Source organism: Ranitomeya variabilis, chromosome 7 (assembly GCF_051348905.1).
Source record: "Ranitomeya variabilis isolate aRanVar5 chromosome 7, aRanVar5.hap1, whole genome shotgun sequence".
In the NCBI taxonomy this organism is placed as follows: domain Eukaryota; kingdom Metazoa; phylum Chordata; class Amphibia; order Anura; family Dendrobatidae; genus Ranitomeya; species Ranitomeya variabilis.
In genome coordinates, this window is record NC_135238.1 from 145754535 (window position 1) to 145766079 (window position 11545).

The window sequence follows — 11545 nt, forward strand, 5'->3', positions numbered from 1 at the left end:
GTGTCATCTAATATATATCGGCATGACAACTAGACCACTCAAAATACGGACCCGCGAACATGTCCGAGACATTTCCAATGCTCGTGAGATCAATGATTTGACCCTTCTAAAGCCGATACCACGACACTTTAAGTCTACTCATAATTGTGACCCTAATCTACTCAGGGTAATCGGCATTGATAGGGTGTATAAAGACTCAAGAGGTGGCAATGTGAAAACCAAACTGGCCCAGCTAGAAACAAAGTGGATTTCCAGGATAGGCTCACTTCAACCAAATGGTTTAAATGAAGTCATGAGCTTCGCTCCCTTTCTTTAATTGATTATTTAGGATTTTAAGGTGCTCTATTGCTTTGTTTGTTTTATTCTCTAGCTTTTAACTTTACTATGTATGCTCAAGGATATATACTATATATATGTGTATATGGGCATACATATTTTATTGCATGGTGTTATAATGTAATTATCCCCTTCTATGTATTCACCTTTGTACTGTTCTTTTACAGTTTTATATGTTCTGCAGCACTGAGATGCACTGACCAGTTTTGAGGTTTTCTCACTTCCTCAATATGGTGTGGTCCCCTTCTACATATGGTCTAAGAAGAAGAATTGTCAAGAATTTATTCTCATGTCCACTATATATTTATATGCATAAAAAATGATTCTATTATCTCACTGTTGTTTTTATGATGATGTATTTGGTGTTCACACCCTTAGCTACACAATGCTCTGTTAGTCTATTTATATAGTATCTATCAAATGTTGTCATTCACACATACACTTCTTTACACTTAGATCTTTATTTAGTTTGTATATGCATCGACACTTTCAATTTTTACTTCACTGCTGCTATGCACTTAATCCATCTTGTCATTGTGCTGTGTGAATATATTTCCCACTCCCATGTCTAGACTCTGATCTACCGTTGTTACTTAGTCTATCTATCCCTTCACTGTGCTGCGTAGTGCGCTTGCGCCCGTCGGCCTCTCTGGGTTGCCGTGGTAACGCGTCCCTCCAGCGTCATCCCTTCCCTACCTCCCAGACGCGTCTGGGTTGGGCGGGACTTGGTGACGGGGGACGCCGGACCTGCCGCTTCCTGGAGTGTGCGCGATGGACGCCAGCGCCATTATTACCGCTGCATTTAAATAGCTCATGCTGCACCTCCTTCACCACCACGACCCCCAGGAAGAAGCTATTTGTGCGAAACGCACGTCGGGGCCATTTTTTCTCTTGGTGATCCATCTCCCCGCAGGTAATATTATGATGCCACTACTTTTTTATTAATTGCCTATTGTCCCCTGTGTACATATATTTATATATCTATACTTAACTTAATTTAATTTATTGCACCGGCACTTTAACTAGGCTTTTTTTGATATAGATGCTACTTAGTATTGTATATGATATTCACATACTACTATTTACACAGGGGCTACACACTTGTATATGTGTACATATAGTTATCAGTATGCTCAACTATATATTGTCCTGCGTATGATTCTGGCAGCTTTGTACCCACTCTGGGAAAATCTACATTTACATCCAGTGCTTGCTGGTGCACCCTTGCTCCATAATTGCTATATTGTGTTATATTCTATTCAGAATATCACTATGCGAATTTATGTACTTTATGGATCACCATGAGTTCACTCTGCCATGTATCTATTTCCCTTTTTGTATATCTTTGAGTGTTTGTTTTTAAGTATTATAATAAAAACATGATTTTATGGTTACTTGCTGGTTTGTAGCTCCCATTTGTTCTGGTTTATGCTAATTTTGGAGATACATAGCATTTATTTATTGGTCTATATCTTTTGGGTATTTAATATTGGAGAGAGGTGACATCATTGCTTTCGTCCATAGTAGTTCCCTCTGTTCCTCTTGAACCATTAATTTGTTTATTTGGGGTGTGGGATGAAGAGACTTGGGGACACCATATTGGGATCTTCTTGCGGGAATCACTTTTTATGGCAAGGAAGGTAATAGCAATGCGATGGATGGGGGGGTTCATGCCCCTCCCTGAGAGCCTGGATGGAGTTGGTGAATTCAGTCGTTCCATATGAACGCACCCTATATCAAAATAGAGGATGTCCAGGTAAATTTGAAAAAATTTGGAACGGATGGAACTCCTCTCACCTTACTTTATAAATTCAAATTCATAGTTAATCACTCTGAGGCAGGGTATTATATTTTCTATAGAGGTTACGCAGAGACAGATTCGAGTTAGTATTACACGGCAGAAAGGTAGTTAATAGGATATAGTTATAGTTATGGTTTGGAGACTGTAAATTCTTATGACTCCATGTTATGTTTGTTCGGTTCAAATGGAGTAAATGATATGCTAAACATAGTTATGATACTTAGTTATGCATACAATGCACATATTTTATACTGACTGTACTACCATTGAATACAAATGTGTATGTTGTATACTTTTATTGTGCGGTTAATAAACGAATTTAAAAAAAAAAAAAAAAAATAATGAAACAGAACACAACATTTCTCCTGGGTTCAGTCTATTCCAGATTTTGAAAATGCAAATTAAAAAAAAAAACGATTAAATGTTAGACGTTTCCAGTCTGTTCTGATGAGTGGACAGACGAGCGTTTTCCCATGTGTCCGGATATGTGAAGTGTCTCAAATCTTTCTCAAAGAAATAGACATAAGAATCTTCTTGGAAAACTGTAAAGAAATAAGCAGCAATGGTGTATTAAATACCGATACGATATGCACATGCCCGGCAGCAGGCTCCCTTTAAATCTCAAATTATCATCATCTCAGTAAAGTCCCTGTCATGTTAATGACATCCATACCTTTGTTTTATAAGCCCCCCGCACTTACCGTTCTCATGCATCTCTTTCTCTGCCCGCCTGCGTCCTCCTGTCAGTGACTGACAAGTCACTTTTCTATATAACCCGGACCCCCATCTGAGATCTTGTGAAGGCACAATCATTCTCGGAAGGTGGCGCATGAGTAGTAAGGTCCTGCTCACGTTGCTAGGGCCAGACTATTGATTTTTTGCAGATGCTGCCCCCAGGAATGACAGCGCCTGTACAAGTTCTTGGACGGGAGAGCACATCAGAGAAAAGTGCCGAGCCCCCCGTACTTGTGGCTCATCTGCATACAAATTAGCCAACAGATTTCTAGAACACAGAGGTGCAGACTTACAAAACAAAGGTATGGACATCATCAACATTACAGATACTTCACATTCAGGACACTAGTTTGAGGTCTAAAAAAATCTGCTGACAGCTTCCCTCTAAATGCAGCCTGTCATGTCTAATATCCTAGTTAAAGGGGTTTTGAACGATTGTAATATACAGCCCCCATCACGTAATTCAAATTCACCCATCACAGTCATGTATCAGGACACTCTGCAATCTGAAGAAGCGAAGCTCCGAAACTGAGACTCGTGTCTCAACTGACAGAAGACCAGTATTATAAAAACACATATCTACGTGGTCCAATAAGTAAGGCCCCCTTCACTTGTCCTTATATTTCCTGTACTGGAAAAAACAGTACAGGAGCTATCCATGTGTTACATAAGTGTGGCATCCGTGTGACACGTACCGGCGCCTGGGAAAAGCGGTACAGTTTGCGCTGTTCCCAGGTGCTGGGTGCTTAAGGCAGCTCTCATCAGTGTCACCTGGTTTCCCCGAGATCAGCGTGACCAGGCGACAATGATGAGAGCTGCCTTCAGCACCCAGTGCCTAGGAATGGCACGACCTATACTGCTTTTTCCCAGGCGCCGGTATGTGTCACACTGATAAGTGTCACACGGATTGCAGTCCAGCATACAAGTGACATGTGATTGGCCACATCCTGCATGATCCTTCTATGTGGTCAAACATCTGCAGACCGAGGACAGTAAGCAGGTTTTCATATACATCATTAATAAAAGGAAAGGGGCTTATGTCTCTGTCGTTCCATCTCTTCCTACCATATTAACCTTATATTTGCAAAAATCCATATAAAAAAATCTAATTTAAAGAGATTTAAGATTATTGAATGTTTTACATAATGCACAAAATTCTCTTCTTATGTAGAACATAAGTTTACCTTTAGATTCAGGAATTAAAGACGGGTCCCAGGCTCTCAATTTGTGGTTGATGCAAAGAGCAATAATCTCATCCCATGGAATATCTTGCACCAATGGGTCGATGCTGGTACTGCATTCCTGTGCAAAACATTGTTTCTTTATGCGACCCAGGAGGAACTGAACTTCAGAGAACAACACAGGACGATCTGTTGGTGACCGCGTGATGTGTGACACGTAGTCCATAATCATGGAGCAAACTGAGACCCAAGGAGCTGCCAGGAAGAGATGACCGTAATATTTCAGATAAATTCAATTACACAAATGATTACAGAAGCAAAGCCAAGCTGCAAACGCTACATTAAATTAAAGCAACATTACATTAAATTAGCAAATGCTAAAAACGCTTGTTTGCTTCAACTCCAGCCACCCCATTTCTACAGATATACTATCTATATATCTACTTGCTCACCTCCATGTGGAGGCCTGTCCATCTGTGGAAGCTGGAAAGAAAGTACAGCCTTCTTTAGCCAGGAAAGATGGCTGGGACTGTTCCAGTCTGTAGGCGGCATTAGAGAGCTGCCACCAGGGATTGTGAACTCCGTTATTGGCCAGGACAGTTCGGTGAGTTGCTCTGAAGAAACTGCCTCTGCTAGAAAGGTAATGGTACCATTGTACAAGTCAATGATGGCAGCAGGATCTTGTGAGGGAAGTCCAGATTTCTTCCTTTCCATCTGATCGAGATAGAAGTTATTGCTGAAAGAACGGCATACGCCGTCCTCTATGTATTGTCGGAAAGGGAGGCTGCGGAGTTCCAAGGAGTGTGGCCAGTGGGTCAGCAAGAACTCTACAGCGGAGAAGACCTGAGAGAAGGAAATACAAAGGCAAGAAAATGGTCGATAGTTTAATACAGAATGGTTTTCAAGTTTGTAATTATTTTCTATAGCTTTACATAAAAATATTTTCACTTAAAGGGGTTGCCCAGGCCATGTATGACTCTAGAGATGGAGTGTAACGCTCTTTTTCACACGCCCGGCAATCATCACATACTGTAAATATAAAAATATTGTTTTGTGCAGCTTTCGTTATTTTGAGGCGATCTGTAGTTTTTATTGGTATCATTTTGGGGCATATTTTATTTTTTTATGGAATAAAAACAAAAGTTTCTGGTGGATTTGAACCTGCAATCACAGGTACATTTTAGCAACTGCTTAAAGAGGTTAAAAAATTTGGGCAAAGGCAACTAATATTTGAAAATAACAAAAATGAACATTTCTCACCCTCTAAAGAGCCGGTCACTCCAGGGCTGCCTCCACGTTACTGCAGCAATGACATTTTGTCAACAATGCGTGACCACTGCAGCCAATCATTAGCCTCAGTAGTTTTACGTAATCTACCAAGGCATGACCACTGAAGGCAATGATTTGGAGAAGGTCTGTGGCAGATGTAGAGACCTACAGTAGGCCCTGGAAACCACGCTAACCCAGTGGCACCATACTATTCTGTCAATAAATGTCCGATAAGCTAAAACTGAAACGTATTGAAGCAGTTCTTTAATATTACAAATCTTACTGTGTTTGTTCCATGTAGGTCAGTCACAACATCAGGTATGGAGAAAACTTTATAATCTGATATTCGTCCACATGACACCAAATCTGAAATATGAAGTTCTGAAATAAAACAAAAGACATGAAGATATGACTGTGATAAAAAAAATGTCCTACAAGTCTCTATTTATGAACAATGAAGTAGCAAACCAGTTCCACATTACTCAGAATAAGCTGTCATGTGGATACATTACAGTTTTTTAGCTTTATGTTCGGGCTCACTCTAATTTTCAGTTGACTCTTAGCTAGTGAGGAGAGACTAGCAGCTATGTCTCCCATATACAGCACATAAGGACATGAGAGGTCCCTGTATTCCTTTTCTTTCTGACGCACACAGACATAGTAGAAGCTGTATGGAGGACCGTATACTGCAGTATAGAGCAGTGTACAATTCTAGGTCTGGTGCAGTAATCACTTATCAATAAGCAGCAACACTGTCTGTCTGTGCCTCTCTCTTGTCAGTACTATTTTGACCAGGACAGATTTTAGCCATTTTTCAAACTGTATGATGAGTCCAGGAGAAGGAGGAGAAGTGACTCATCAGTGAAGAAAAAAAAAGCATGCTTTATTTTTTTTTGCAAAGGTATTTAAGAAAAAAAGAAAGTTGCCCAAAAATATTCGCACAATCCTGGTCCAGTGATCATGTCAACAGTCCGTTGCTGCCAGACTAAAGAATCGTGAACTTTCCACTACCTGTGAGACCCCCGGTGTCCCATCTGATTAGTAAACTGTTGTGGCGTTGTGTGTGGCAATGTAATGACGTTACAAAAGCCTGCTAATCCAAAAATGCGCCAGGAATGTCGCAGGAAGAAGATTTGCAGTGCTCTCGTCTGGCGGCTACAAACTACGCATGTGGCCACTATAACAGGATCCTGCAAATTTATTTGCTCAACTCTAATTACAAAAGTTTCTTAAAATTTGTCTATACTTTTGATATATGCAAAGCTTGCTGAAAGTGAGTATTCAAACTCATCAATATGATTCATACTAGCCTAGACCCACCTTTTTCTATAACTGTGTCTGGATCTGTGTAAGTTGAAGGTACCAGAACTGCAAGAGCCGGGGAAGGCTTTAAAGGTTTAGCTTGAAGTAGCTGCTTCAGCTGCAGTAGGGCTGCGATCCGATATACATCTGCATCTGACTGCACTGGTAACAGGAGGACAATACCACTTGTTCCCAGAAACTGGTTTTGAATTTCAACTTGCTCCAATTCATTCTCAGTCAGAGGGCCATGTACCGCCTTCAGAAGAAAAACATATCAAGATATGCACGTAACAAAATGTAGAGCCATGAAAAATTACTTGGGAAACTATGGTTTAACATTTCTTAAAAAGGTTTTCTGGAAAATAAAAGAAAGCTAGTAATAAAGAATGAGATTATTAATAAATTCCTATATACTGTACACATAATTAGCAAGATGTGTTCTCAGAGGATATTTGGATGTAATACTGAAGATACCAGGGGTGCTGGGGTAAGAAGAGGCTGCTCACACTGCTGTCCACCCTGTCTATCTGATCTAATACTGGAGATACCTGGAGTACTGAGGTAAGAAGAGGCTGCTCACACTGCTGTACACCCAGTCTATCTGATCTAATACTGGAGATACCAGGAGTACTGAGGTAAGAAGAGGCTGCTCACACTGCTGACCACCCTGTCTATCTGATGTAATACTGAAGATACCAGGGGTGCTGGGGTAAGAAGAGGCTGCTCACACTGCTGTCCACCCTGTCTATCTGATGTAATACTGAAGATACCAGGGGTGCTGGGGTAAGAAGAGGCTGCTCACACTGCTGTCCACCCTGTCTATCTGATCTAATACTGGAGATACCTGGAGTACTGAGGTAAGAAGAGGCTGCTCACACTGCTGTCCACCCTGTCTATCTGATCTAATACTGGAGATACCTGGAGTACTGAGGTAAGAAGAGGCTGCTCAAACTGCTGTACACCCAGTCTATCTGATCTAATACTGGAGATACCAGGAGTACTGAGGTAAAAAGAGGCTGCTCACACTGCTGACCACCCTGTCTATCTGATCTAATACTGGAGATACCAGGAGTACTGAGGTAAGAAGAGGCTGCTCACACTGCTGACCACCCTGTCTATCTGATGTAATACTGAAGATACCAGGGGTGCTGGGGTAAGAAGAGGCTGCTCACACTGCTGTCCACCCTGTCTATCTGATGTAATACTGGAGATATCAAGAGTGCTGAGGTAAGAAGAGGTTGCTCACACTGCTGTCCACCCTGCCTATCTGATGTAATACTGGAGATACCTGGAGTACTGAGGTAAGAAGAGGCTGCTCACACTGCTGTCCACCCTGTCTATCTGATCTAATACTGGAGATACTTGGAGTACTGAGGTAAGAAGAGGCTGCTCACACTGCTGTACACCCTGTCTATCTGATGTAATACTGGAGATACCAGGAGGGCTGAGGTAAGAAGAGGTTGCTCACACTGTCTATTTGATCTAATACTGGAGATATCAGGGGTGCTGAAGGAGGAAGAGGCTGCTCACACTGCTGTACACCCAGTCTGTCTGATCTAATACTGGAGATATCAGGGGTGCTGAAGGAAGAGGCTGCTAACACTGCTCTCTACCACCTTTCCATCCTATAATCAGTATTAGGGCAGAATATCCAATAAGAGCACATCCGCCTACATATAAAGGGAGGGGAAGAGCTTGGCAGATATTTTAATGTACTATAATTATTACCTCATGTCCCTAAACAACAAAGGTGGGACTTGCTAATTTAGGCTGATGTTTAGGAATTTATTCATATATTTTTCTTAATATTCATGGAGAAACCCTTTAAGTAACAATTTAATTCATTGACCTAATTAATATTTTTTTTCAATTTCCTTGGCAAACGAGTAACTTTCCAATATACATCTGATAACCTCACCTTTACACAAAAATTTACTCGAACTGGGCATCCTTTTTGAGACTCAAAGAGGCTGCACACTGCAAGTGTCTGAACTTTCTTCTTGTGTTCAACCTCAGGCCTGGCACCTGCCCAACTGAACTTGTCCTTTAACCATTCTGACAGAGCACTGAAATACAGAGAATAAACTGTATTAGGGTACGTTCACACAGGACTTTTTTGCTGCGTATTTTTGCTGCGTTTTTTTATGCTAATTTTCAGCTGCTTTTTACAGTACCAGCAAAGCCTATGAGATTTCAGAAATCTCATGCACACACATTGGGTTTTTGTTTGATCGGTATTTTCTGCTTTGCTGCGTTTTTTGGACATAGGGCATGTCACTTCTTTCAGCGTTTTTGAGGCGTTTTTGCAGCGTTTTTTCACCCATTGACTTGAATGGGTGATGGAAAAAACGCTGCAAAAACGCATGTAGCATTATTTGCTGCGTTTTTTGTGCAGAAAAATCATGGCCAGCAGGAAGTGATCTCACAGCCAAGAGCTTAGGGGTGTGGTTAGTGAGGTGTGAAGAGCCATTGTGAGGTGTGAAGAGCCATTGTGAGGTGTCCTGATTGTGATCTATTGTGAGGGGGTTTCTGGTAGTGAGGTGTTAGCCATGTCTTGGTATAGGAGGATGAGCATTAATGTTTCCCAACTAATCATGGAGGTAATATTTTTTTTAATTTGTGATATATCTATCTATCCGATTGTTTGCAATGGTACACTTTGCGATGCTCATGTGCTGTTATGTACATGTTCATGTGTATGTTTGTATCTTCCTTGTCATGAATGTTGGCTTCATTTCATCTTGCATTTGGTAATTACTTTTTCATTTATTTTTCCAAGGTGGAAGCAATGCCTGTAATTTGAGATGTAGCTTGCCCAAACTACAGTGATCGTCAATGTAATTCACAGTAAATTGTTCCCCCGCTGGGATGAAGGCAATGCCAAGCTCCACTGGGGTCACTCAACTCTATTATCATGCACAAATAGACAAAAAAACGCACCAAAACCGCACAAATAAGCAGCTGAAAATTGGCATAAAAAACGCAGCAAAAATACGCAGCAAAAAAGTCCTGTGTGAACATACCCAAAAAACGCACCAAAAAGAAAAAAAAAAGCACCTAAATTAGCATAAAAATACGCAGCAAAAAAGTCCTGTGTGAACTTACCCTTAATATGAGTGTTCCATCAGTTGTGTTACACAGCAAATAATAGCTATTTACGGTACTTACTTTGTAGGATCATCATGACCATTAATTTCAGGGAGGGCAAGAACAACTTTCCAAAAGATGCATTTCTTCCATGCAGGAAGGTGCTTAACAATCAGAGATGGAAGTTCCAGGGGTGTCCACGCAGCTTTACTGTATGGCAAGAACAGATGCATTCGTATATCAAAAAAAAAGTATACAATTTAATAATTTCATAATGTACAATAACAAATTGTATTGTGGTACCGTGTTAGCCAGAAAATCGATATGAATACTTTTCTGCCCAATGATGACAAAAGTATTCTAGGAGTGATACCTTTATTGGCTAACCAGAAAATAATATGTTTGCAAGCTTTCAGAGTTTTCTGAAAGCTTGCAAACATATTATTTTCTGGTTAGCCAATAAAGGTATCACTCCTAGAATACTTTTGTCATCATTGGGCAGAAAAGTATTCATAATAATTTCATAAAGAAGCTGTTTCCGCTGACTACAGAATAAGCTCTCACAGGTGAAGAATATGAAGATTTTGGGTACTCACCGTAAAACTCTCTCAGAGCCTTCATTAGAGGACACAGGAAGCCATGTGTGTATGCTGCTGCCATTAAAAAAAGTTAGTTCCTCCTCAGTAGCATACACCTACCAACCGGAGCCAAACCTATAAATTAGTGTGAAAGCAATAGGAGAACAAAATGGCCAACTTCAAAATGGCCGCCATGGTCACCACCCATCTTGAAAAGTTTTCCCCCTCTCATATACTAATGTGCCACAAACAGGAAGTTGATATCCCCAACCATTCCCATTTTATTTAGGTGTATCCGTATACATGGCCTACCAAGGTGTGTCCATATAAGTGGCCCACCCTGTATATATAATTAAAGAAAATTTGGCAGCACTTACAAAAAAACAAACGGGTGCAATAAACCTGTAAAAGTGATGTCCAAACCTCCAAAGTAGAAAATCAGAAAAAAACAACAAAACAGGCAGCACTCCAAAAATCAAAATGAAAAACTGTGGCTTTACTGATCCATTAGTAGCATTTTTTTTTTTACAAACACCCCCTCCCCCCTATCTTCCTGGGACTTAGGGGGGAGGATACCTGTCCTGAAGGCCCCAGCAATCATCTTCATAGCACGATGGGAAGACGATCATAAGGTGTCCCGAACACTGTTGGGCGGCTGGAGGGTACCTGGTACCAGAGGCTGTCTCCTGGGTAGCTGGGAGGTACTGGTACCGTCTTCCAGCCCTGCAGTCTGGCTCTGGGGGGAGCGTGAGCAGGGGGATGGAGGCAAGGACTAGTCCTCCTGTCCCTCTGTGGAGATGCCCTGAACACTCTTGATATGTTACGTGGATAGGGTCCAGCCGGATGGACCAGGGAGACAACCGCAGTGACACAATCCCACACTGTGCTCTCAGACTTTAGGGGGGAGATCAGAGTGACACAATTCCACTCTGTCGCCCGTAGTAGCCTAGAGAGCTGCTTCACAAGCTGCATCCGAAAGAAAAAGGGAAATCATTAACCTAAGGTAGAAACGGGGCTGAGTGCAGCGCCGTGTCTGTCACCTACTGGGGCGATAGGGGGATGCCGGAACACCTGATACTACACGAGCTACGATCTTTATTCCTCCACGGATTACGGCGGTGAGATAATTTGTACTTTGCAATCTTCACATGTTAATGGTATATGCACGCCTATGTAATGTAATAGGGGATTCCCCATCGGGGCACAGTTTATTTTTACAAGTGCGAGGACGTGCACCAGGTAGATCTGTCTATACA

General features: G+C 41.4%; 1 protein-coding gene across 1 annotated transcript; it reads right to left on the reverse strand.

Moving 5' to 3' along the window:
* Positions 1-1829: 1829 nt before the first annotated feature.
* LOC143785665 (germinal-center associated nuclear protein-like) lies at positions 1830-8711 on the reverse strand. Its single transcript, XM_077274721.1, has 6 exons — positions 8543-8711; positions 6643-6880; positions 5606-5703; positions 4506-4896; positions 4057-4308; positions 1830-2679 (listed from the first exon to the last, which is right to left on the reverse strand). Exons 4-6 carry the CDS (start codon positions 4765-4767, stop codon positions 2555-2557), a joined length of 639 nt encoding a protein of 212 aa, XP_077130836.1. The 5' UTR covers positions 4768-4896; positions 5606-5703; positions 6643-6880; positions 8543-8711; the 3' UTR covers positions 1830-2554.
* Positions 8712-11545: the final 2834 nt, after the last annotated feature.

Bases quoted from the DNA above. Each gene is read 5' to 3' on its own strand.
- LOC143785665 (XM_077274721.1), bottom strand. From the start codon at position 4,767: ATGGAAAGGAAGAAATCTGGACTTCCCTCACAAGATCCTGCTGCCATC. The intron at 4,309-4,505 runs GTGAGCAAGTAG...TCTTCCTGGCAG, and splicing joins GGACAGGCCTCCACATGGAG to CTCCTTGGGTCTCAGTTTGC. The intron at 2,680-4,056 runs GTAAACTTATGT...ATTTCTTTACAG, and splicing joins TTTAATTCCTGAATCTAAAG to TTTTCCAAGAAGATTCTTAT.